The following is a 27,874-nucleotide window of genomic DNA, read 5'->3' on the forward strand; positions in this document are numbered from 1 at the left end:
TTTTGGTAAAATTCTGCAAATGTTGTCATCAATTAAACATTTGACCTCCATACAGTTTTCTGTTTTCAAAACCTCAATCTGTAGCAAACAGAGTGGACTGCGTTTTGCAGACTTTACCCTTTGCCAAGGTTTGAAAAAAAAATTGTTTAGAAGGAATGCAAGGGTCGAATAGCGTTATTGCACATGCGCACTTCACATAGTAGGCGTTCCCTAACGGAAATATGTAAATAAATGCTAGAACGCGCCAATAGGATTTCACTAGTTCGTGCCTGCTTCGCCCCACCTCTGCTCGTTTTGGCCAATATGATTATTTTGTTCCCATTTCAATCGACACGCTCTGGTCTAATTTGGGTTAGTTATAAGAATCTTTGGTATAAACATTGGCTGGATCGTACCATTCTCTCAAAAAATATTTTAATTTAACTTCTTTTGACATATTTGCATTAATTTGTTTTATAAAGATAATACATTGTTATGTCATAAATGTTGTGTAACATAACCGTTTAATGCTCTCAAAATGATCTAGTCGTGCATTTCAAAAGTGTGCACTCCCCCAGTTACGTTTTTGGTTTATTCCCATAGACTGCCATGTTGGATTGAGTCAAAAATCTGCCGCTACTTGCGCTGGAGTTCCGATGAAAGTTTAGTATCTACCATATGCAAGACGTTGCAGGAATGTTCTCATAATTTGGATTGAAGGAGGACCTTACGTTGTGTTTGGGACCAACGGAGATATTATCATACTAAAGCTGTTTCTATCGGGAAGTGAACGAAGGTGCATCGATGTGAGGGTCCAGTTGCAGGCCACGGGAGATCAATGACTGTTTGTTTGGGTTTCATACAACGTCGAATCGGAATCATAACACACCTTTTGGTTGATTGTCAATAATGAGTGGCCATCTGTCGCAACGGCGGCCCGCTAACAGTGCATCCAAACTGCTAACCCCACAAGAGAACGACTGTCTCTTCAATTACCTCGGCAGAAAATGCACCGTAAGTTTATCAATTGTTATACTTTCTTTACTAATTGCTCGTGAATGATGTTTACCCGTTTCAGGATTAATTGAAACCTCTAATTGATGCCTCAATATGTTTGATATAACATTCGAAGGAAAACAACTCTCGCCACAGGCACTGACGGTCCTTCCCTTGGCTTCGGCTAGACTGGTGGAATAGGGGTAGGGAAAAATACAACTTGATATCCCGGGACATAGTGACATTGGGCGGTAGAAAGTTTCAGTCAAGCCCCGAGGCCTCGGGTGTTCCCTGACACACCTGCATAGCATGGAAACACCGAGAAGAGCCAAACCACTGTTAACAAGAATGTGCTGCTCGGTTTTGTTGGCCTAGACCTGTGCCAGTGTTAGGATCTGCTAAACTCATCAATCTGGCTACGAATGTTTTTCGTACTGACGTTGCATAATGTCTTGGCTGATTTCGGAAGCAGCCTGTGTGTTCAGAACAATCTGTCTGGCATGCATTGTTCTGTTGTCCACACAATACTTTCTCATAGGCAATCACACAATTAAATTCAGTTGATTGCAGCAATCAGTGAAGAATGTGACCAGTGTAGCGTTAGTATATCACTGTAGCAAATTAGCTCTGATGGGCAGGGACTCTATTTAATGTGACAGCTTGAAAAATGATATTATATACCGCCTTTTGTTATCATTTGACCCAGCCAGGAAATTATATTTCAATAGAAACAATGTGTCCTCTTGAAACATGATCTGCATTGATTGCACCCTTTAACCTCGGGTATTTAAGTTGGTGTAATGTACAATAGCATTGTAAAGGCCTACACTTATGTCAACAAAATAGGTATACAGTATCTATTTGCTGGTTTTACACCCCAGTATGTCAACTTGATCTGTCAATAAACTACCTGGCTAGCCTTGGGTGGTAGGCTAATGTCATCCGATGTCAATTCAGAGAGCGAATGCACCCACCCCACTTATTTCACAGTACATGCAGGTATGAGCTACCTATAAACAGGTTGGTTGATACAATTGGATTTTTAAAATGTATTTTATTTCACCTTTATTTAACCAGGTAGGCTAGTTGAGGACAAGTTCTCATTTGCAACTGCAACCTGGCCAAGATAAAGCTGCCATTTTTAAGGCTGTTAATCAGTTCATCAGGAATGTGGTTTAATCAGATTTCCTCATGGATGTGGGTCTGTCTGTGTTGTGTAATGTTTGAAACTAAGTTGGTAGGTTTCTACCCAGTGTGAAGTCGGATACTGCTCGCACACTTTCCCTACAGTGGTTGAGCCTACAGTTTCTCCAGAGTAGATGAGTTGATCGTTTTGTCTCGGTAGTAACTTTCCCATGCCACCGTTACCACACCCTTTGCTACTTCCCCATATCATCTGGCTTTGAGTCATGTCACCTTTGTCATGTTCACAAAGATGGCTAAGATGGTGTTGAGGAAGTCGTCTTATCTTACTTCCTCGTTCTCACGTGGTGGGCCAGAAGAGTCCCGCCTCCTACCTGTCTGTCACAGTCATACCTGTCCCAGGTGTGTCTCTGCACCTGTGTTGTACACCTGCATACACAGCCAATAACATCATTCCACAGACATCCAGGCCATGTCACTCACCATGTTAGACAGCCCAGGCAGTTGCGTGAGCGACATTCCTGCCTCGCTCTCCGCATGAACACACTCCTGTTTAAAATCCGCGAGAAGTGAGCGATTGCTTGTTATGTAATGGTCTCGCGTAGCTAGAGAATGAAAATGTAGGAAGCTGCTGTCTTTTCTCTTCCTCCACAGAGAACTTAACACTGAACAGCCCCAGGCTTCTGTGTTTAACCTTTGGCTTATTCCAGTTGTTAAAGGCAAGTTATGCTAGCTGAGCCAGAAGCTCATGTCTAATACCTGTTGCCTGTTGAGACATGGATGTTATGTGCTAGTTGGAGACAGAGCTGTGTCAGTGAATTTCAGCTCAGGGCCTCGCTCTCTATCTTGGTCTCTATCGCTCTGTCACTCCCCTCTCTTTCAGTGATTCATACATACAAACAGTGAGCGGCACACTCTGAAACACAGGCCCTGCCAGATGATGAATCACATGTGAGAGGTCCAACCTGTGTTGCTGTGGCTTCACTGACATTCAACTCATTGGTATTCCTACTGCTTCACTTTTTACTATCAGCACCGGGCTAGAGGTGGAAGCTATCCAATTCGCGTTCTGTGTGAGTGAGACAGACACAGAGACTGCCTGGTCAGCAGTCCTCTCCAGCAGGAAGTGCAGTGGTCAACCTCCTTCAGTGTTTTGTGCTGGAGTGGCGAAAATGTGCCTTTTGATCTTTACCTCATACTTTCCTTCCCAACCTCTTCCCTGTTCCCTCTTTCCCCACCTCGGCCTCCCCTTACCACCCCTACTCTGGGCCTCTGCCTCCCAATACCAGTCTCTGTATTTCCTACTACTCTCCAGTCTCTACTCCTTCCCAACTCCACTTGGACTTTCCCCCCTCTCTTTCTGTCCTTCCCAACCCTAGCCATTCCTACCCAATCCCACTTTTTAGGCTACATGGGAAATACTGTCAGGACATGGATGAATGATGCACACTTACCGTACATTCAACATCCTGTTTGTTTGTTTTCCCTGTGAGCCCTCAACAGTCCTATTGGCTGTAGTGTGTAGTAGCACCAGCAGCCAGGAGAGTGGTGTCATGGCGAGCTTTGATGATGTCACTGGGACTGGTTGCTTCCTGTGGCCAGTGGGGCTCGTTCAGGCTGCCACTTGTGATCAGAGCTCGAGAGGCTGATAGATGAAACCGCTCAGCTCTCTGTGACCTCACTGCCTTAGTCCTGTTGTGGGCACAGCCAGCTAGATGAGCACAGACAAATATTGCTTTCTTTGAAATGTAGTCTAGGCTAGAAAGCTTCATGTCCCCAGACACTGCACAGCCCTTACCCATCTGTGTGTAGTTAGCTACTAGGCGTTCTCGTGAACTTGCTTTACCACTTTCCGCTCTGGCCCGCCTTTCATCTGCAGGGTAATGGGCCTGAACCCCTCTGCGAGGAGGCTAGTAAACTTGGGGAAGAACCTGGGTCCCGTTTCCCAAAAGCATTTTAAGGCTAAGTTTATCTTTAGAACCTTCGTAGGAGCTTCGGTAAATCTCTGTGCTGTTTCCCAAAACCATTGTTAGCTCAGTTGGTAGAGCATGGTGTTTGCAACGCCAGGGTTGTGGGTTCGATTCCCACGGGGGGCCAGCAAAAAAAAAAAAATGTATGAAATTGTATGAAATGTATGCATTCACTACTGTAAGTCGCTCTGGATAAGAGCGTCTGCTAAATGACTAAAATGTAAAAAAAAAAATGTAAAAAAATGTTTCACTTGAAAGCGCTTGTTGTTTACCGACTGCTTGTAAAACAGCTAAGTGTTTTGTGAGCTGCTTTTTTTACCCTTCTGCGTCACTTTATTCACCAAAGATCTCTGCTAATCATAGAATCAAGATGTTTCTGACTGACCAACAATAACTTCCGAACAAAGTTGTCTACAAATAGGCCTACAAAGTTGCCAAAATATTGGCAGTTGTTACAAACAAGTGAAGCATAAAAAGCTTAAAATGTAAGCCGAGATGACTGCATTTAAAATATACTTTTGCTCATGTAATGTATGTGGACACTTGCTCATCAAACATCTCATTCCAAAATCATGAGCATTTATGTGGCGGTGGTCATCCCTTTTGCTGCTATAACAGCCTCCTCTCTTCTAGTAAGCTTTGACTTAAGTCTACTTGAAAATCTATGGCAAGACCTGAAAATGGTTGTCTAATTTGACAGAGCTTGAAGAATTTTGAAAATAATAATGGGCAAATGGTGCACAATCCAGGTGTGGAAAGCTCTTAGAGACTTACCCAGAAAGACTCACAGCTGTCAAAGCTGCCAAAGGGGCTTCTACAAAGTATCCACAAAGTATCCATTTCTGTATTTAATTTTTAATACATTTGCTTTGTCATTATGGGGTATTGTGTGTAGATGGGTGAGAGAAATAATCTCTTTAGTCAACTTTGAATTCAGTCTGGCACACTGGTCGATCACGATCGACTGGTCGATCTCCAAGGCATATCTAGTCAGTCGCCAAACATTTCTGTTAAAAAACAAATAAACCCTTGTTCCTATTTTTTTTAAATTAGTCTCGGGCTGTTGGTGGTAGGTGAGGCCAATTCCGCTGCCCCGCGTGCCAGGTAGGCAAACTGTTGCCATTTCATGTGTCTGAAGGTACAAACTCTGCCTTCCCGGTGGGCCTGGAGAGGAAATCAAGTGCATTATGCCACTGCTGGCCAATCCGATTACTCAGATGATCGAGTCTGCTGTAATTTAGCAGGCTTAAAAAAAGCTACGGCAAAATTGATACTGTGAAATTTCAATACGCTTAAAACTATGACTAGAGAGAGACTGTCAACGAATACAGCAAAGAGCTGCTGTTTTTGAGTGAGTTCATGTTTAAGTTCTTACTCAGCACTGTCAACACTTTGTAGTCAACACTTTTTTTAACCCACAAAATGCGCGTTCTTCCTATTTCCACTCAGCGCTAGAACAAGCAGTGTAGCATTAATGAATGAGTAGGAAAGTGTGTGTGTATATAGGCATGCGTTGTTATTAGCGGCTTGGGTCATTTTTAATATCAAGGAATATTTCACTTTTCTCTGTTTATAGGAGTAACAACATTAATTTGTGCATGAGGCAAAAATAATGCGGTGCGACTCGAGTTTCGTCATCAGCTGGAAGACGGTGTCCCTGAGAGACGGACCCTCAGTCTGCTGCGCTCTCTCTCCGCTGAGACTGACCATCAGGTGCAGGCACCATCAGCCCAGGAAAGTAAAAAAGGCAAATGATTTAAATGTGCCTCACAAATAATACAACCATGAATCTATTACCAGTGTGATCATATAGCCTACCTCAAAATATGAAATATTTTTTTAAATTCCCGAACAACAATGCACTGGCAGGTAAATTCAAGCAAAGCTAACATGCGGTGATAATGTATTGGGCCTATAGCCTACTGCACAAACCTCATTGCTACAGTATTGTTTTAATAGGTTAATGTTGCCTAGGCTTACATTTTTTTTAAGTCATGTTAATAAAAAATCAGAGCGGTAGATCTCGGCATGCATGTTGACTCAAAGTGATCTTGACTCAGAGAAGGTTGGTGACCACTGGGCTTCTGTCTCTGTAATTTGTCTAACGATGCACTTAGCGAACATTCTCTCCGTGTGGTGTTTTTCGGCTTTCGGCCGTTGTAGGAACGACGCATCGTAAGCCTAAGTTCCATCGGTATCGGGAAACCGGGCCCTGATCTTGAGTCTGTGTAGTGGAGCCTGACATCCAGCCCTGCTGAGTCAGAGGGTTCTGCTGCAGGCCTGTCTGCCCCAGCAGGATCACACATAACGGGCATGGTAGAAAGGCCTGGCCACATCAGTCTAAGACCATGAGATACTTGGCAATAACACTCCAGTTAGCTCTGTTTGAGCTAGCCCTTTATCTTTATGACAAGTTATCTTCAAAGAGCTGAGGACATTATTTGCATCGCTGCAGCAGCTTCACTTGGTAACCACTGCTCCCTGAGACGGCCTCCTCCTAGTACAGGGCTGCCCAACCCTCTTCCTGGAGATCTACCGTCCTGTGGGTTTTCAGTCCAACCCTAATGTAACACACCTGATTCTACTCAGATATGCTCAATTAGGGTTGGACAGTAGATCTCCAGGAACAGGGTTGGGCTGCCCTGTTCTAGAGCTTCTAGGTCTAGATGCATTACGAACATGTCTGCTTTCGGAGTCAGTCAGCAGTGTGATAGCTCGGTCCTATAGAGAAAGGCGTAGAGGCTGTTACGGTGAGACACACTGCTGCCAACAATAAAGACACATTATGACAGGCCAGCCTTCCTGTCCTCCTCTCATTACTATAAGTAAGTGACAAGAGTATATTCACCACTTTATTGGCAGCCTGACAGGCTACTTTACCGTCCTGCGTGAGGAGACTGCTGAGATGTCAGTAAGCAATACAGAGGACAGTACTGGCACACAAGAGGACAGGGTGACTTTAGTCCTGCTGAGAAATGAACAGCTCTGCGGTAGTCTAAACTCTGCCAATGCTGTCACACCTTTGTAGTAGTGTTTCTGCGCATACATTATTTTCTAACCTTTTTATTTAATGTTCGACTTGGCGAGATGAGGTTGCCCTGAGCAGATCCGCAGATATTGAGATGAGTGCGATCAGGGGCGAAAATCTGATATCAACTTTGGAGGGGACAATTACATGAAATTTTCTCAAGAGCAATTCCTGAGGGGGACACCAAAAGTAGTGCTGTAACACAGCCTACATTGTAATATGGTAAATGTATATTGCGGAACCAAAGAAATAAGGCGTTTGCCGTACTCCTAACTACCGGTACCCAAAACTACACAACTAATCACAACAGCAATACCATTGCCTTACTGGTGACTGAACTAAGATTTGTTAAAGTTGAGAGTGGGGGTATCCATGGCATTTTCCAATTATGTTACTATTTTACAAGTTAAAAAAAATTAGAACCTTTCATAATGTTGCCAAACAAAGACTCAACAAACTTACCTGAGACTCCGTCTCTGCCAGTCTGTCCCTGCATATCTGTCCCCAACTCTGCTGTCTGTGTGCCATCTGTTGCCTGCTCTGCCTAATGACATCATTGTGAAACATTTCCATTAGAATTTCATTTCTTTCTTATGAACATTTTATCAACTAGTCTTCGAGATATTAGGCTACTAGGGTTCTTACTTTGCGTTTTGGTGTACTGAAAAATACTCTGATGTCCGTCTTTTATTTTTCTGCCATTTTTCTACCTGGCTGGCTGGCTACACACACACACAGTGTGTAGGTTATTTACAGTAGGAGATGGGCTTTTATCATCTTTTATCATTCTATTTGGGCTTCGATCTAGAAGGGAGCTAGCAAATGTGAAACGGATTAAAATGACAAGAGTTGACAGCTGTATGAGTTCACCATTTACACAACATATGCTGCAACCTTTTGTAATTTTAATAGTTTGTTTCATATTGGCTGGCTTCCAACAATAGCTGAATTTGCAAAGCTAGCGAGCACCAATTTTGTTTCAGTGGTGTTTGCTATAATCTTTGCTACCCGGGTTAAATAAAGGTGAAATAAAATAAATAAATAAAAGTTCCCTTGCGACAATTTAGCTTTTGCAACGAGACCATTAAATATATTTAAGACAATGGTAGAAGAGTGTAGTTCTGTTCAGTTTGGACTTCAGTTTATCGCTAACCTTATCACAGGGACTTTGAAGCACTAACTTACATCATCTGCATGCTGATCTTGGAATAAATTGACGATAGCAAAGATTCCATCTTTGACGAGGCCACATAAATGGAATAGGTACTAGCTAGCTTAATAGTTAATATTTGCGCGCTAGCTCTGCATATTCACCTAGTGTGTGTGCGCAATTGACTGGATTAACCTCACGTCAGTTACGTTCATTGAGTGCCTTTCAGACAGTGGATACGACCCCTCTGTTACCTTGCCAACTAAGGAACTGGCAGTGGATCAAACCATTGTGAGGCAAAGGGTGGGGGGGTCGCAATCTTTTGAAACTTAAAAACGCGCTATTAAGTGTCTATAATCAGCACAATTGCTTTCATTGCGTATTATTAATATTATTTAAATTACATAGTTTTGTTTCAGTGATATATTGGGGGGGACAAATCATATTTTTTCCCAGGATGGGGGGGTCGTGTCCCCCCCGGGATTTCCGCCCCTGAGCGCGATACAAAATGTTGCGCGGTCACAGAGTATCTGCGCACACGCTCGGGTGCGCTTCACACTGTTACAGCGTGATCTCTACGTGACCAAAACAGCAGAGATGTTTAGCCTCGCGCTTCAACGCTCTTAGTAGTTGAGGAAGTCGGCCTGATATTGTGTATACTTGGGGTCCTTGAGTCTACCTTTTTAAAGCAGGAAGTTAATTCCATTAGTCAAATACATATTTTTAAAGGGAGACCTGGCCAACACTGCTTCACTGTAAAACATAGACTGAGAGTCTGTGGGTCTCAGTTGAATCCCTATTACATCCATTTTACATTTTAGTCATTTAGGCGACTCTCTTATCCAGAGCGACTTACTGTTAGTGGGGGTTAGAGCGTTGGGCCAGTAACCGAAAGGTTGCTGGATCGAATCCCCGAGCTGACAAGGTAAAAATATGTTCTTCCCCTGAGCATGGCATTTAACCCACTGTTCCCCGGTGTCCGAAGACGTGGCTGTCAATTTTAAGGCAGCCCCCCACACCTCTCTGATTCATAGGGGTTGGTTTAAATACAGAAGACACATTTCAGTTGAATGGATTCGGGTGTATGAACCCCTTGTGCCTTTCTCCCCCCTGCAGTCGCTGTGTTCTGCGGTGGTGCAGGTATACTCAGCAGACAGGAACTCAGCCTGGACCAAGAAGTGCTGTGGTGTGGCCTGTCTGGTCAAAGACAACCCAGCACGATCCTACTTTATCAGGGTGTTCGACATGAAGGTGGGTTTAGTTCACACTGTAAAACAACACATTTTCACTACACCTATCTGATGTATGTGACAAAACCATAGATTAAAACAGATGATGATGATAATAATAATAATAATAATAATAATTATATCCACACATTCTCTCTCTCGCCACAGGAGGGTCGAAGCATGTTAGAGCAGGAGCTCTACAACAACTTCATAATCGCTTTCCCCAAATCTTACTTCTTCACATTCGCAGGAGATGTGAGTTATCCCTTTCTCTATGTACTTGATGTGCCTTGCTCCAGCCAAGTCCTTTCACATGTCATGGTCAATTTATTTATGGCAAAAACCTATGTGTGCTGTTTTTTTTTTAAGCTTGCAGTGTTGTTCGTTCTTATGACATTCCACTTCCTGCGTTTTGTTGGCGTGTGTGTGTGTGTAGTCGTGCCAGATGGGACTGAACTTCTCCAACGAGGAGGAGGCCAAGCTTTTCCGGGGCGCCTTCGAGGACCTGCATGGGAGACGACAGAGAAAATCTGGTGACTACTACCTACCGACGCCATCTTTTATTCTACTGACCTCTGATATTAAAAACCATCTCTCCTCTGACCTTAGCTTGGTCTGCTAATGAGTGGACAGATCCTCTCAATTTTAAGATACAGATCCTCTCAATTTTGAGATATGGATCTCTCCTTCTTTCTATGCCATCTCCTTTACGTCCTGATTGTTCAATTGACAGCTCTCGCTCTCTCTGGCCCACCGTTAAGGGCTCTAGCTCCAGTAGAAGGGGAGCAGATCTAGAATCAGCTTCACCCTCTCCTAAATCCTAACATCAACATGTGCCTGATCAGCTAAGATCAGTGTCCAGGGGCAACAGTGCTCTTCCGTGCCTCTTTTTGAAGTGCTCATGGAGATCAGCTTGCTATAATGACAAGGTCAGGACTGTTTGTCCTCTGTCCCAAACCAGCAAGCGTCGATGCAGTTTCTAATGGATGATCCTTTTTTTTTTAGATTTGAGCTCTGTTTTGTCAGTCTGTGATCGTTCTGGTAAATCACTAACTCGTACACGTACGCTTGACAATCAATCCCCCCCCACACACACGCATCCATGCTGCTTATAAACTAACTCCATCCGAACCCCCCCTGCTTACAGCAGAGTTCCTCTTTGGTCCATACACTTCAGTCACCTGTAAATCCATACCAATCCCTTACCTTTCACTAACACGCAGCACTATACAGGAGATTAATTCTATACATTTTGTTTTACAGAAAAAAGACGTGACCCTCCAGGTCAAAATGGTAGGTCCTTCATGAAAGTCTTTTTTTTTTAATATATATAATTTAGATTTTAACCAGAAATCGACATAGACACTAAGTTTTCAATCAAATAACCCAGAAATGATTTGACTTAAAATATACATACACGTAAACAAACACACTCGTCCCCACGTGGCTTTGATTGAGTGGTTCCAGTGTAAAGCCATTGGATAATCCACTGAATGCAGGTTGTTTCCGAGTGAACACCTCTCCCAAGCCCCTAACTAACACTACCTACCCTACCCCCCCAGTCTTAATCTTAACCATAAGGGGTATGGAAGTACTGTATATCTGACTGTGGCATCAGTGGTGAGAAGCAATTTCAATGTACATAAATCCGCCTTACAGGACATGCTTAGGTATTCTGCATACACATTCCAGAAAGCCAGTTCTACAGGAAGTTGAGCAGATCCCTCCCCTCAATCTTAAAATACCAAACCTGTGATACCACTCACTCCATCACACACTCCACACCAGGCCATATGAATAATCAGCTTACATTCACAGTAGATCACCTAGCTATAGATAAGATGCTACGGTTGAAGTCGGAAGTTAACATACACTTAGGTTGGAGTCAATATCGTTTTTCAACCACACCAAAACTATAGTTTCTTTACAAGAAATTTGTGGAAAGTCGGTAAGGACATTTGCTTTGTACGTGACGCAAGTAATTTTTCTTACAATTGTTTAGACAGATTATTTCACTTATTCACTGTATCACAATTCCAGTGTGCCAGAAGTTTACATACACTAAGTTGACTGTGCCTTTAAACAACTTGGAAAATTCAAAAAAATGATGTTATGGCTTTAGAAGCTTCCGATAGGCAAATTGATATCATTTGAGTCAATTGGAGGTGTACCTGTGGATGTGTTTCAAGGCCTACCATCAAACTCCGTGCCTCTTTGCTTAACATCATGGGAAAATTGTAGACCTCCACAAGTCTGGTTCATCCTTGGCAGCAATTTCCAAATGCCTGAAGGTACCACATTCATCTGTACAAACAATAGTACGCAAGTATAAACACCATGGGTCCACGCAGCCGCCATACCACTCAGGAAGGAGACGCCTTCTGTCTCCTAGAGATGAACGTACTTTGGTGCGAAAAGTGCAAATCAATCCCAGAACAACAGCGAAGGACCTTGTGAAGATGCTGGAGGAAACGGGTACAAAAGTATTTATATCCACAGTAAAACGAGTCCTATATTGACATAACCTGAAAGGCCGCTCAGCAAGGAAGAAGCCACTGCTCCAAAACCGCCATAAAAAAGCCAGACTACGGTTTGCAACTGCACATGGGGACAAAGATCGTACTTTTTGGAGAAATATTCTCTGGTCTGATGAAACGACAATAGAACTGTTTGGCCATAATGACCATCGTTATGTTTGGAAGGAAAAGGGGGAAGCTTGCAAGCCGAAGAACACCATCCCAACCGTGAAGCACTGGGGTGGCAGCATGATGTTGTGGGGGTGCTTTGCTGCAGGAGGGACTGGTGCACTTCACAAAATAGATGGTGTCATGAGGAAGGAAAATGATGTGGATATATTGAAGCAACATCTCAAGACATCAGTCAGGAAGTTAAAGCTTGGTCGCAAATAGGTCTTCCAAATGGACAATGACCCCAAGCATACTTCCAAAGTTGTGGCAAAATGGCTTAAGGACAACAAAGTCAAGGTATTGGACTGGCCATCACAAAGCCCTGACCTGAAACCTATAGAAAATGTGTTGGCAGAACTGAAAAGCGTGTGCGAGCAAGGAGGCCTACAAACCTGACTCAGTTACATCAGCTCTGTCAGGAGGAATGGGCCAAATGTGTTTGGCCAAGGTGTATGTAAACTTCCAACTTCAACTGTGTATATAAACTTGTAGAGTATAAGAGGTGCGTCCTTCTCAAATCCCCTCTCATCAGTACCCAGACAGGCTGTGGGTGATACGGTTCATTGGTGTTTTTCTTGAACTTAAGTCACTTAGTCCCAGCGCTTTCCTTACTGTACAGATACTATAGCAGTCAAAAGCTCTTTAGAGATGCTCTCGGGAACTGGTCATGTAGATTTGCTGTGGTGGAACAGTACAGTGTCACACTTTTCATAGCACTCCTTGGCTCTGTGCCTGGCTCCCCATAGTGTTGTACTGGTCTTTATGGGGGGGGGGGGGGGACAGACCGTGTCACCCCAATCAACTCCTGGTCTGCTTAATCAGGCTAAGAGGATTTAATTCAGCTGCTAACGTTAGTTACTTCACAGCACTCACACTACCCCAGTCTACTCACAGCACTGGCCATGGAAGTGTTGTAGGGGGGGGGGGCTGAATTGGTGACATTTTCTCCATTTGTGACCTGTAAACAGATTGCTGAGGGTGATGTTTTTACATGGCACGGCCCAGACCTATCCTGTCCTATGAAGGTTGATCAGACTGGTAACATACAACATTCTGGCCTAGCAGGCATGGTGTGTGCTGCCTGTGGACATACAGCGGTTTATCTGTGGTGTCCCAGTGTCTGCAGTCATGACAGGTGAGAAGGACCCTGCAGATAGGAAGAGCACACAGCCAGATCCAATGGTTGGACAGGTGGATGTGGTGCCGTGTTTGTTTGGGTCTGACTCACTAGAGTGTGTCTGGGGGAATTAACCGTGTTCACCCAGAATGTTACAGTTTCTGTTGCCTTATCGCTCTTTTTCTTACACTATCTATCCTTCTTTTCCCATGCTGTCTCAGAGTCCTGTCTCCCAGCCAGCCAGCCAGCCTCTCTCTCTCTGATGTAGATTCATCATGTTTAAGAGAATCTCGGGGATTATGGTGGATTAGCAGTGGGCATTAATGGTTATGTAAAATCCAGCAGCACTGTGATTTGCTGGGATTAGAGGTGGGCTGGAGTTGGGGGTGTGGTTTGGCCCGCTGGTGGAGAGGGGAGGAGGGGATGAGAGAATATGGGAAAGCGTCTGGCTCGTAGAGCTGGGACCTGGCAGTGCTCCCTGTTGCGAGGGCGAGGAGAGAGCACTCTGTTTGGAGGCGGGGCCAGCTGTAGCTGTGGCATTTGCCCAACCCCTAGGCACCTCACTCAGCCAGAGGGTCTTAGTCTGCCTTGCTCTGCCTGCTGTCCATCTGGTCATACCCTGCTCAGTCTCCTCTCACGATCTCTCTGGTTGCTCCTCCACCTGGTTCTCTGAATCTGTTTTTGGAAACGCCTGGAGTTGGTTATCTAGTTCTATGGCTCGGGATGTCTCTCTGATTCTCTAGATCTTTGGATCAGTGGATCTCTGAGCTATAGCCCAGGACTAAGCACCACGTAGTCTTGCCCGCCCCCCATGCTGCCGCCTTCGCTCTGAGATGATGTTCTGTACCACCTTCCTGTCCTCTCCCTCTGAGGACCTATCTGAGGGGGGAGGAGGAGGGGCGATGCTTCCGGGAGGGTGTCTCTCCACCCTCCACTGCCTGATCCTTCCCCAGGAGGAACTATATGCGCCCCCCTCGGACCTCGCTACCCGCCTCTCGCTACGCCACGGGGACCACGCTTGCGGCGTGGTGGGTAAGATGCTGCTGGACGTCAACATGGCGGCGGCCGGAGAGTGTAAAGGGGACAGAGGGGGGAGGAAGGGGGACGGAACTCCCTGTGACTGTAGTCCCTCAGTCTCGCCCTCGGTCAGAAAGAGCCCCCGTGGGGACTCCAGCCACAGAGGTAGGTGGCTAGGGAGTCAGGACACTCATGTCCATAGAACTCAGTTTGGATTGACCACTATGTGGGTGTCACAGAACGTGTGAGTCACAGGTAGTGGCAAATAGTATTCAGTGTGAGGATTCCACACGAATCTCATCCAGTCAGTGTTGTAGCGGTGGTTTTGTTTTTCTTGTTTGCTGTGCGTTGGTCTATCCCTGTGGTCCCACCAGCAGACATCTCTCTAACTGCCCTAAGCCTAATGGGAGGCATTAGAGAGGAGATGGGTTTTACACGAGGAGTGCTTACTGAGATTGTAATTTGATCACAGTAGCAGATAGTGTGTCGGGACATTGGCTAAACTCTCCAGGTGTTAAAAGTCAACCCACTGTCTCACCCTGTGTGCCCTCTCATTGAACTAATTGTGGGAGGACGCATCAATGATGGAAGTAGGCCTCATTAATGAAATGTACGTCAAAAGTCTTTTGTAATCAGTATGTTAAACTACCTAGTTCTGAGACTCTGGTCTCTCTCTCCCTCAGACCTAGAGTCTCCCGGACTGTTGCATTGTGTGTACTGCAGTTCTGACTCTTATGTTCCTCCTTAGGCCCTGCCCTGCCCATGGCCACGGTGGACATCAAGAATCCAGAGATCAGCAGTATGTCACGGTTCCACGGCCACAACTCTCAGCTCAACATGGTGAGCAGCAACGTCAACAACAACAAGAAAGAGAAGAAGGTGAAGGGAAAGAAGGGCAAGAAGCTGACCAAGGCAGACATCGGAACGCCCAGTAACTTCCAGTAAGTATTCTTTAATCTATTCTATTCTGTTTAGGTGTGTGTGTGTGTGTGTGTGTGTGTGTGTGTGTGTGTGTGTGTTTAATTCCGCTCTTATTTGTGACATCTGAGAAGTAAGGGTCTTTCACAAGACCTCAGTGTGGGTTGAATCCATCATGAGATTAGATTTGTGGCACTTCTAGTTACTCACTGTGATGTCAAGTTAGGATGTGGCCCGTTTGGGTCAACTGGGGGGTATTGCACGGCTAATGTATAGAGGAGTACCTCTAGCCGTACTGCAATGTGTTAATGTGCACGCTAAGAGTTGATGGGACTTTTTAATCCTGGACATATTTCTAATCACATGTAATATGTATCTGGCATGATTGATGGATGTGAGGATCATCTGTCCTGTGTTTTTATTAATTGGACACTGGTAGTCAATACTATGGTATTGGGTTACTGAAGTAGTGTAAACCTGGGGTATTTAACCGGGGGTCTGCACCCAGGTACTGCAGGGGATCCGCGGAAATAAATGCATTTATACAGTACCAGTCGAATGTTTGGACACCTAGTCATTCAAGGGTTTTTCTTTTTACTATTTTCTACATTGTAGAATAATAGTGAAGACATCAAAACTATGAAATAACACATATGGAATCATGTAGTAACCAAAAAGTGTTGAACAAATCCAAATATATTTGAGATTCTTCAAAGTAGCTACCCTTTGCCTTGATGACAGCTTTGCACACTCTTGGCATTCTCCCAACCAGCTTCATGAGGAATGCTTTTCCAACAGTCTTGAAGGAGTTCCCACAAATGGCTGTGCACTTGTTGGCTGCTTTTCCTTCTCTCTGTGGTCTAACTCATTACCAAACCATCTCAATTGGGTTGGGTGATTGTGGAGGCCAGGTCATCTGATGCAGCACTCCATCACTCTCCTTGGTCAATAGCCCTTACACAGCCTGAAGGTGTGTTTTAGGTCATTGTACTGTTGAAAAACAAATGATAGTCCCACTAAGTGCAAACCAGGTGGAATGATGTATCGCTGCAGAATGCTGTGGTAACCATGCTGGTTAAGTGTGCCTTGAATTCTAAATAAATCAGACCATGTCACCAGCAAAGCACCATCACACCACCTCCTCCATGCTTCACGATGGGAACCACACATGCTGAGATCATCTGTTCACCAACTCTGCGTCTCAAAGACACGGCGGTTGGAACCAAAAATCTCACATTTGGACTCATCAGACCAAAGGACAGATTTCCACCGGTCTAATATCCGTTGCTCGTGTTTCTTGGCCCACGCAAGTCTCTTATTGGTGTCCTTTAGTAGTGGTTTCTTTGCAGCAATTCGACCATGAAGGCCTGATTCATGCAGTCTCCACTGAACAGTTGATGTTGAGATGTCTGTTACTTGAACTCTGAAGCATTTATTTGGGCTGCAATCTGAGATCTAATGAACTTATCCTCTGCAGCAGAGGTAACTCTGGGTTTTCTTTGGCGGTCCTCATGAGAGACGGTTAAATCATAGCGCTTAATGTTTTTTGCGACTGCACTTGAAGAAGCTTTTTATTAAGTTCTTAACATTTTCCGGATTGACTGACCTTCATGTCTTAAAGTAATGATGGACTGTTTCTCTATGCTTATTTCCCCTCTTCTTGCCATAATATGGACTTGGTCTTTTACCAAATCGGGCTATCTCCTGTATACCACCCCTACCATGTCACAACACAACTGATTGGCTCAAAAAGACATTCCACAAATTAACTTTTTAGAAGGCACACCTGTTAATTGAAATGCATTCAAGTGATTGTCCTTATCAAGCTGGTTGAGAGAATGCCAAGAGTGTGCAAAGTTGTCATCAAGGCAAAGGGTGGCTACTTTGAAGAATCTCACATATAAAATATTTAGATATTTTTTTTTACACTTGTTTTCTACATGATTCCGTATGTGTTTCATAGTTTAGATGTCTTCACTGTTTTTCTACAATGTAGGCAATAGCAAAAATTAAAGAAAAAACCCTTGAGCGAGTAGGTATCCAAACTTTTGACTGGTACTGTATATATCATTGTTTTTTGTGTGGATATTTTATTTTCCAATGTTTTTATGAATATCACTAGCAAAAACAGAATAAATACATGTTGAATTAGGAGTGTCTTGTTTCTATTGATTTGTTTCTCAACTCCTAATATTGAGTAAATTACACTCTGGAGTATCGGTCATGGGCTTTGAAAAAGCACCTGCAAATAGGCTACCAGTGTGGTAGTGTCTTGACTTGGACATATATTTTTGCCAACACATGGCTCACCCTTGGTTAACCAGGTAAACAGCTGCTCTTAGCGAACATTTGCTTGGAGTTACCTTTTCTAGTTAGGCTACTTTAGAGTTTACACTTCCTCAGTGTGTCCTCTCATCCCCTGAGTGTAGGGTTAGGCTACCTACTATATACTGATCTGATCATTCCCTCAGGCTCTGTACTCCTCTCTCTCTGATCATGTGTTTCCTTCTAGGCACGTCGGCCATGTCGGCTGGGACCCCAACACAGGCTTCGATGTGAGTATGACTGACTGACTGACTGGGTTTTGACTGAGGAAGAGATATTGTCGTCTATACTGTAGCCTCTGGCTAGTAGAATCATCCCCTACTTCTAATGGTATGGGAAGATCCTATCTGACCTGTGATCTGCCTCTTCTCACGCGGTGGTCTACCTAGCCTCTGTCATAACGTATGGGACGTTTCAAGTTTTAATGTCACATGAACAAGTACAGTGAAATGCCTTTCTTGCTAACTCAAACCAGAAGGCCTGGACAGTGGGATGGTTTCTCTCTGAGGATGTGTATTACTGGGAGAAAGAGGGGAGGGTGGGAAGGAAGGAAGGAAGGAGAGTGGAGAGGGGGGTTGTTGTGTTTTCGTCCCCCTTACCAGTGCTCAGGCTCAGAACTTGTTTATTTCTAAGATAGTGTTCGTCAGACACGATTCTCCTCAGAACTAAATATGTCGTAATATTTCATATCTCTGCCCACTGCAGAAGTCACTGCCAGCCCAGGGTTACACAAGGAGATTTCACATTATAAACCTGTTTCTGCATAATCCATCCATTCATTTCCAGAAAAGGATAAGTAATTATTGCGTGGTGTTCTACACGCACATCGAACATAGCAGACGGGAACCGGAGGATTTGTTGAAGTTTCTGAGCTTTAATACTTTCAAGGACTTAAGTTGAGAGAGAGAGAGAGATGCGCGAATTTAAGAGAAAGAGAGGATCTTTTAACATGTTTCGACAGAAACAGGAAAGAACCCTGCAGGTTTAAAATGTTTTATTTACAGCTGTAATTCATTACATAAAAGAACACAACCTGAATTACATAGAGGTGAACAAACTAACTAAGCTGTTTGTGTCTCTGCCCAGAGAGCTAGAGTAGTGGTTTAAAGTAGATATGATATAAACCTGTGTAATCTAGTTCTGTGGGAATATAATCTCACAGCCTTCAATCCACTCTACCGGATGGGCAGTGCCAACCTGGCACAGTTCCCCTCAGCCACCAGGTGGTGATGCAGGGGCTGTTTTACAACAGGGGTGCCAACATCAGAACAGTTTATCTGAGACCGCCAGCTCTGACATAATGTGGTTCTAACTAATGTTTTATCCCAGTGAGGTTCTACCTAGGGATGCACAGATGCCATTTTTGACCAATATCCAATATTTTCCTTGCCCAGAAACCCGTTACCGATAACGGATATTTAAAGTTTTAGCAGCTTTTTAAGCATTCCAGTACACTTAAATAGTTGAAACACACACATACACACACACCAAAAAGTTATTTTGTTGGCATTTACGCATGTCCCCATTACCAGTAAAACATCATCAAACCCATTTCTTTCACTTACTTGCTGTGCTGTTTTGTCGTTCAGTCATTTAACTCTCAACCAGGATTTCATTATACATGTCGAGCAGTGAAGTTTCAGCTCGGTCTGTCCTTGGCCTCTTCTGACGTGGGTCCTCTTCCTCCGTGCGTACTGTCACTGTGTCCGTTTCCATCTTGTCCAGCTGTCTAACATTTCACGTAAAAACCCTGTTCCTTTTCTGCATCGAAGTAGCGGTCCTTGTACATAGCATCGAGCTCGGTGGCGACACAGTAAAGAGGCTCAGAGAGAATGCCACGAATCCCTTATTCCCAGCCTCTAGTAGAGTACTTTTGCAAGTTTTAACCCCACAGTCTGTGTGGGCAGTTTCATTGAGCAGGCGTTTCAACTCCATGACGGAGGGTATCACGTCTGCTGCAGACGCAGTCGATGAGCTTATTTCTCCAGTCAGTGGTTCGAATGGCGCTAGGAAGTGTGTTCATGTTTTCAGTGAGAGTCCACTGGTTTGTACTGATTGTTGCAGGTAACACAGTCGGCTGCGTACACGCCAAGCACTCATTTTTGTTCCAGCAGGCTCTCCATCATGTAAAAAGTGCTGTTCCATCTGGTGGAAACGTCTTGCTTAAGCCTTTTCGTTTTCACTCCAAGCTGTTCCCGAATTGCTTGCAGGTGGCTGTATGCTAGCAGTGAGTGTTTTAAAATGACCCCGCTATCTTCCTACCTGTTGCCACTGTGTCAGATATGCATGGAAAACTGTCGACTCCGCATTCTTCCAAAGCCTTTGTCATGTTACGTGTGTTATCACGTAGCACAGCGTGTACTTTGTTCTTGGGGATTTTCCAAGTTTCAAACATGTTCTCCAATGCCATTGAAATGGCAGCAGTGGTATGACAACCAGCACATTCTTGAGCATGCAATACGGCTTTCCTCAGTACGAAATCCTCGTCGACCCACTGCTGTCAGACTCAACATGCTCATGGGGCTGACGTCGCTGGTCCTGTCGTCAGTTGTGAAGTTAATAGCAGTGACGCCCATAGCAAGTAGCTCATGGATGTGCATTTTCAAAGTTTCTGTGCAACTCCGGTAGGGCATCATCTGAAAAATAGCGCCTACTTGGTAGTGTGTACCGGGGCTCGAGGTGCTCGACCAGCCGGCGAAAGCCAACATCGTCCACAACAGAGAACGGTTGATTGTCAAGGGCAATGAATTCTATCTTGGCGTTAATGAATTTCGCCTTTGAGTTGTCTCGCTGAAATGTTCTTTAACTTGTTCAGTTGTGCACTTAGTCACTGAGCGTCTGGGGGTGATGCACTTTCAAATGAGTAATTAGGTTTGTGGTATTGAAAGATTTCACTTTTTCCCCTCGGGGAAATAATGGCAGCAGAAATGTTGCATTATGGCCTTTTTGTTATCCATCTTTGAAACTTAAATAGATCCACACAGCAGACATTGGGCTAGGTTAGTAATGCTGTGTTGCACGTGGTGTCATTACGTCACCTACCTACGTTATACAGGTATGCACGTCGGCGTTAAACTATACATAAAGCCGATATTGGCATTTTTAGCAAATATCTGCCAATTCAGATATGCTTACCGATTTTTTTAAATTTATTTTTATTAATTTTTTTAATGTATACATCTCTCATGCATCCCTAGTTCCTAACTCATTGAGGTTCAAACTAAGTGAAGTTCTGAGTGAAGTTCTAACTGATAGAAGTTCTAACCCAGCATGGTTTTATTTCCTGTAATCCAGTGTTCTCTTCTCTCCTCCAGGTGAACAACCTAGACCCGGAGCTAAAGAACCTTTTTGACATGTGTGGCATCTCTGAGGCCCAGCTGAAGGACAAGGAGACCTCCAAGGTCATCTATGACTTCATCGAGAAGAAGGGAGGAGTGGAGGCAGTCAAGATAGAGCTCCGCAGACAAGGTGCGTGTGTGTGGGGAACTAAGGGCTTTGGGTTGTGTGTTTTGTCAGAAGAGTATTGATAGGTCAGTGACTTACAAAAACAAGTTATCTTGTAACCTATGTAGTGTCCATATAGATTGTTTAGTGCTCTAGAGTCTAATGTTCAGTGTGTGTTCCTCAGGTCCTCCACCTCCAAGGTGGTGTGGTAGGTTGGTTTATCTCTGCATGGTGCTGCTGTGGCATTAGTCTGACTGGGAGCTGTCTGATAGACTAACTCTGACCTCTGCAGGACAAAAGAGTCTAACACAGGGTTTCCCAAACTCATTCCTTGGTGCACGTCTTTTTGTCGTTGCCCAAGCTGATTCAATCACCAACTCATCAAGCTGTGTAGTGCTAGGGCAAGAACCGAAAAGGTGCAACCAGGGGGGCCCCAGGACTGAGTTTGGGAATCCCTGGTCTATCACAGGGGTGCACAACTCAGGCCCTCGAGTTCCTCAGGACTGAGGCCCTTGAAGACCAGGGTCTGTATCCACAAAGCATCTGAGTGAGAATGCTGATCTAGGCTCTGTTTTGTCTTATAGATCATAATGAATAAATTACATGGAAAGATCCTAGATCAGCACTTCTACTCGCAGATGCTTTGTGGATATGAGCCCAGAGCTGTGCGCCCCTGGGCATGATCTAACATTGACAGGCCAGACCAGGAGTCCGATTGCAGTGTGCTGAAGAGACATTTTCCTTTTCTTGACTGTAGAATGACATGTTAGTCAATGCTAAACTCTTTTATAAAACCACAAAGCTTTTGTCTGAGTTTCTGGGTTAGTTGAGAAGAATTACATGAAGCATAGCTGTCCCTAGTGGCTACAGTCATTACTGCATGGTGTCATAGAAGCAATTGAGCTGTATTTATTTGCTGCCTTTCCTCTGAGGTTCTTCTAGAATCTAAAGCATGTTGTGAAGTGTGTGTGTACAATAGTAGAAGCCATGCTAAAATTATTTCTCTGCCTGCTCCAGCCCCTCCACCCCCTCCTTCCAGAGGCGGACCTCCACCTCCTCCCCCACACCAGACCTCCAGCCCCCCACCCCCGCCCCCACCGGTCAGGGGCAGGGGTGCACCTCCCCCTCCTCCCCCTTCCAGAGCACCCACCTCAGCACCACCACCTCCTCCCCCCTCCAGACCAGGCATGGGAGCTCCACCCCCACCCCCACCCCCAACTAGAGGCCTTCTGCCCCCTCCTCCCCTAGCTCCCCATGCCCCACCTCCTCCCCCACCTCCCTCCTTCACCCCAGCAGGTATTGGTTCCGGAGCACCCCCTCCTCCTCCCCCGCCTCCCGGCCCTCCTCCCCCACCCATGCTTCCGGATTCTGATGGAGGGGTTGGAGCTGCTGGTAAGCCCTCAGCCCTGTTGAGCCAGATCAGGGAGGGGGCTCCGCTGAAGAAGGTGGAGCCCGTTTCCACCAGCACCGGACGAAACGGTCTCCTCGAACAGATACGACAAGGCAAACAGCTAAAGGCTGTGAGTGAACATTACCTCTTTATACATTACTCCCTAACCCAGCGTTTCCCAACTGCCGGCCCGTGGGCCAAATCTGTCCCATCAGCAATATGATTTGTCACCCCAAAGCCCCCCAAATTAACCTAGTCAACAGCCAGTGGAATCGCGTGGCGCAAAATACAAATACCTCAAATGCTATAACTTCAATTTCTCAAACATATGACTATTTTACATCATTTTAAAGACAAGACTCTCGTTAATCTAACCACATTGTCCGATTTCAAAAAGGCTTTACAGCGAAAGCAAAACATTAGATTATGTCAGGAGAGTACCCTGCCAAAACTAATCACAGCCATTTTCAAAGCAAGCATATATGTCACAAAAACCAAAACCACAGCTAAATGCAGCACTAACCTTTGATTTTCATCAGATGACACTCCTAGGACATTGTTATACAATACATGCATGTTTTGTTCAATCAAGTTCATATTTATATCAAAAACCAGCTTTTTACATTATCATGTGATGTTCAGAACTAGCATACCAACCGAAAACTTCCGGTGAATTTACTAAATTACTCATGATAAACGTTGACAAAATACATAATTATTTTAAGAATTATAGATACAGAACTCCTTTATGCAATCACGGTGTCCGATTTTAAAATTGCTTTTCGGCGAAAGCACATTTTGCAATATTCTGAGTACATAGCTCGGCCATCACGGCTAGCTATTTTGACACCCACCAAGTTTGGGGCTCACTAAACTCAGAATTACTATTAGAAGAATTGGATTACCTTTGCTGTTCTTTGTCAGAATGCACTCCCAGGACTTCTACTTCAACAACAAATGTTGTTTTGGTTCCAAATAATCCATAGTTATATTCAAATAGCTCTGTTTTTGTTTGTGCGTTCAGGTCACTATCCGAAGGGTGACGCGCGAGCGCATTTCGTGACAAAAAATGTCTAAATATTCCATTACCGTACTCAGAAGCATGTCAAACGCTGTTTAAAATCACTTTTTATGCTATTTTTCTCAGCGATAATATTCCAACCGGGCAACGTTGTATTCATTCAAAGGCTGAAAGAAAAAAATGGAGTAGTCTCGTGAACGCGCATCTCAGTCTCACTGTCCCCAGGCTGACCACTTACAAACTCTCCTGCTGTTCTTTGCCCAGAGACAGCAGACACCCCATTCCACTTTCTGGCGGCTTTAGAGAGCCAATGGAAGCCTTAGAAAATGTCACGTTACAGCACAGATGCTGTATTTTCGATAGAGATGCAACAGAAGGACAACAAATTGTCAGACAGGGCACTTCCTGTATGGAATCTTCTCAGGTTTTGGCCTGCCATATGAGTTATGTTATACTCACAGACACCATTCAAACAGTTTTAGAAACTTTAGAGTGTTTTCTATCCAAATCTACTAATTATATGCATATTCTCGTTTCTGGGCAAGAGTAGTAACCAGTTTAAATTGGGTACGTTTTTTTATCCTGCCGTGCAAATACTGCCCCCTAGCCCCAACAGGTTAATTATGAATATTTGTTTTGTTTAAAAATGTCGGCCCCGAGATGCAAAAACTCCCAAATGCAATGTCCCAAGAAGGCAGTTAACCTGCCTAAATAATGCAAAAGTTACTTTTTAACTTCATTCTTGAGGTGAGAGAATGCAGGAGACATTCAAATAATAATAAAGCATGCAGTGGACTATATTGTGGTGCTGAAATGTAAAGCTGCAACCGCAGTGCAATCAATAGGAGATGAACAGCACCTGGTGCTGGAAATATAGCTAACTTGTTATGCAAGTGTTGCACAGCAACAGATGGATAAAAACTACACCAGTCGAGTAATTCATTTCAACAATGAACTTCATTTTAATTTTTTACTTTACAAACAACAAGCGGGTTTAATTAGAGTCTATTTTTGAAGAGCCTAGGCCTATATAAAATAACTTAACTGGCTGTGGTAGTCTGAGACTCAAGAGCATTTTCCCAATCATTTTTTTTTATTGCCTAATAGAAGTGGGATGTTTTTAATTAGGCCTACTTACAATTGCAGCTGTCCAAAAATGTAGCGTCCTACATAAGACAATAATTTAAAGAAAAAAAGGCTGTGTCTGAATGTCGGTATAGGGGTAGCCAGCTCCTGTAACGACAGAACAATTAGAAAATACTGTCAGCTTGACCTAAATATCCCTGAATAAGCACTCACAATGTTAGTATTTATTAAATACAGTCATATAGGCCACTAAGTTGTTTAATCAATAGGAAAAGTTGCATTTCCCCCCGGACACGATCTTGTGGATGTCGGGTGAGATGGATGCGATTTTGATGCGCAGGCGGTCCTCAATCGACTTATGTGAAAGCCGGTTCCTGGCGTGAGTCTATTCCGCGTTCATAGAGGAAAATGAGGACATTGTTAGCACACAAAATGCGAGTTTCTTTATTGTGCTGTTTTCCTCTGAGAATGCCACCCAGTTAACGCTTCAAAGTTTCTGCGTCGGGCCTCTGTCTGGGGCGGGAAGGCCACTTTGAAAGTTCTATGCTTAGATTCATAATGTCTGAGATTGAATTATTTGCAGACAGCGACATTTTCATTGCAAAGAAGACACACTACGTAGACGTGTTTTTCTCCACCAGTCAACGCACAGAGAAATAGACAAAAATAATAATTTAATAGAGACATGGTGATTTTTTATGAGCGTAATCAGATCTAAATGATTATTTTATAGTCACTGAATTTATTATGTACTAATCAGATGTGTTAATAAACGTTGCTCAAATTGTAGTGTAGGCCAATTAACTGTGTTAATATTATGTACTAGTTCTGTTCTGGCTTGCCGACTATTGGCTCAGAAAAAACTTGTCCCAAGGCCAAACCTGGTTCAAGAACCCTGCCCTAACCCCTTTGCCCCTATACCCTAGCACCTACCTCAACACCTAAAAGCCAATTTATGATTGCTCTGGCATTGCTATCCGGAGGCTCCGTACTGAGGGTGTGATGCAATTGTGGATCCTCCAGAGTCTTGTAGAGGCCAAACCGAGCTCCGTACCGCATCGCCGTGCGCCTCCCAAATTTTGTAACAATGCAGAGGGCTCCGTATAGTTCCACATTGACATGATTGACAACTTCCTTCATAACAGAGCTGCTCCCCTAAGCGCAAGGAGTATGAATGCACTGGCTTCTACAGAGGCCGTATCGCAGTAACTGCTGTACAGCCTATGCAGACGTTGGCTTGACCATGCAGCGACTTTAAGGCTAGCTCTTCACACTTCCCCTATCCTCTAAATTTACTAGACGCACATTCCCCTATACTGGAGAGTGTTCACTGGTGTGTGTTCCTGTGTGTGTTCCAGGTGACTGACGAACCAGGGTCAGGAGGACCCGCCACACCTTCAGCCGGCATCGTAGGAGCTCTGATGGAGGTGATGCAGAAGAGGAGCAAAGCCATCCACTCTTCAGGTACACGCGCGCATGCGCACGCGCGCGCACACACACACTAGATAAGTGGTTGCTGTTATATTCATACCAATGTATTTTGTTTGTCTTTCTCTCCCTAGATGATGATGACGATGATGACGAGGAAGAGGACTTTGAGGAGGATGATGAGTGGGATGACTAACGACCCTCCCCCTCGCGGATGATTGACAACACTACATTGTTCCTAAATTGTCTTTCTAAATCTTATTCAAATTATAATGTAAATGTTTTATCAATTTGCTGTATATTTTTGTTGCCTTTATGCTCTTTTTTTTTCTTTTTTTTTGTTATTCTGTGCAATACCTCATTTAATCTGTAAAGGTTTGTCATGTCATCTTTCTGTAAAGTTTTTCTTCTCTCTCTCCTGGATTTAACTTTTTTTTTGTCAAGTTTCTCTTGATCTGGAAGAGGTCGGTCAGTGACTGGAGGGAGAACAAATGAACAAACTGTCAGAGCCCTTAATAATATAGTTGTTAAAAATCGAGAACACTATTTTCATACCCTTCTCTTACTTTATTTTTACTTAGTCAAAAATCCTAGTTTAACTTTCTTATGAAATCAGCTCTGTTGGAATATTTAGCCCCATTCGCTGTCAATTGTAAATCTCCTCAGAGTTTGTATTTTTGCACGAATTGAAAGAAGAGGCTCAGTACGTGAATACAGAGCAGTATCATGGCTGTATCTGCAACGTTATGCTTTAAAGGCTATCACTTCAATTATCCAACACTGTCAACCCGTACACTACAGTAGTACACACAGCTGTCTGCTGTCTTTTGGTTTGTTTCATCATACACTACATAATTGAGTACAAACAGTTATCATCAATGTTTTTAGTTTTTTTATAGTAGCAATCAGTCTCCTACGGTTATTTGTTTGAATCAGGTCGGTGCCGATGCAAAGCTTGAGGATGAATTAGTTTGTCAACTTAATATGACAACTGATCTTGCAGCCGAGTGTCCCATGATGAGCTGTTTCACTAACAAACTGTCCTTCAGAACCAGTGAACTACACTAACGCTCATCTACTGTCGACACTAACCCGACTCTACACAGGGGGATGCTGCTTTCTCCTTGGAAGGGAACCAATGCTGTTTTTTTTTCAGTATCGCTCTGTCTGTTTTCACGGTTAGTGAAACGGCGTTCAGGAGCCAGGATATATGGACATCAAACCTTCAGAAATTAGGTTGGAAGAATAATGGACTATTAAATTGTACACAAATAAATGTTAATATTTACAGAGATGCTCTCCTGTTTTCTTTGGGATGGATGTATGTTAAATATGAACAGCCTTTGTACAGTAGGATATGCACATTTTACAATAAGTGCTTGTTTGGGCCTAAGATTGAGGGAGAGCAACTTCTGAGTGTTTACCTATTTTCATGTGCGAGCACGTTCAAGGCCTGGACATGGATATGTGCGTGCGTGCCCACTGGCATCCCTTCCATCAGTAGTGAGTGATGACCAGAGCTCTCATCACCAGCAGCTTAGCATGACTGATTAGATGAGCGGGCAATCTTCACATGGGGTCTTTGAACGGTACATATCGAAATGAATGCGTATGGAAGACATCTCTATATGCTACTGATATAGAGTCTGATCTACATTTAATATTTCTGACTGTCCAGTGATGTTCCACGGCATGTCTGAATACCTGAATATCCCCCTGGTTTGTCTGCTCACAAACTGAAATAAGATTACCTGCGTTAATATTTAGATTTAAGTGTAGTTGGTTATTGCAATCTGTTCCAGGTGAGTGTAGCTATGCAATCTGTTCCAGTGTAGCTATGCTGAAGATGGAGGGGGTGCAGCAGGCTAGAGTGTGTTCTGTGTCCACGCTCCTTTGTGCACTTGGTAAGCCTGTGGGACCAGCGTCCCCTATGAAGGGTTTTACAA

The 27,874-nt window shown here is 44.0% G+C and overlaps 1 protein-coding gene across 3 annotated transcripts; it reads left to right on the forward strand.

The window, feature by feature from the left end:
* The first annotated feature begins 568 nt into the window (after positions 1-568).
* On the forward strand, positions 569-27,220 carry LOC106609199 (actin nucleation-promoting factor WASL). Of its 3 annotated transcripts, XM_082977657.1 has the most exons (12): positions 569-993; positions 9,383-9,517; positions 9,664-9,750; positions 9,932-10,028; positions 10,759-10,788; positions 15,065-15,257; positions 17,747-17,789; positions 20,874-21,027; positions 21,188-21,211; positions 22,021-22,523; positions 25,859-25,964; positions 26,063-27,220. In XM_082977657.1, the coding sequence occupies exons 1-12, from the start codon at positions 889-891 to the stop codon at positions 26,122-26,124; spliced, it is 1,539 nt and encodes a 512-aa protein (XP_082833783.1). In that variant the 5' UTR covers positions 569-888; the 3' UTR covers positions 26,125-27,220. The 3 variants fall into 3 exon arrangements, with proteins under 3 accessions (XP_082833783.1, XP_014063191.1, XP_082833784.1); XM_014207716.3 differs by lacking the exon at positions 21,188-21,211; XM_082977658.1 differs by lacking the exon at positions 10,759-10,788 and having other exon boundaries at positions 570-993.
* Positions 27,221-27,874: the final 654 nt, after the last annotated feature.

Source organism: Salmo salar, chromosome 07 (assembly GCF_965601325.2).
Source record: "Salmo salar chromosome 07, fSalSal1, whole genome shotgun sequence".
NCBI classification, from domain to species: Eukaryota; Metazoa; Chordata; class Actinopteri; order Salmoniformes; family Salmonidae; genus Salmo; species Salmo salar.

Excerpts from the sequence above, each read along its gene's own strand:
- LOC106609199 (XM_082977657.1), top strand. The coding sequence starts at position 889 with ATGAGTGGCCATCTGTCGCAACGGCGGCCCGCTAACAGTGCATCCAAA. Across the intron at positions 9,518-9,663 it reads TCAGGGTGTTCGACATGAAG|GAGGGTCGAAGCATGTTAGA; the intron begins GTGGGTTTAGTT and ends CTCTCGCCACAG. Across the intron at positions 10,029-10,758 it reads GAGACGACAGAGAAAATCTG|AAAAAAGACGTGACCCTCCA; the intron begins GTGACTACTACC and ends TTTGTTTTACAG.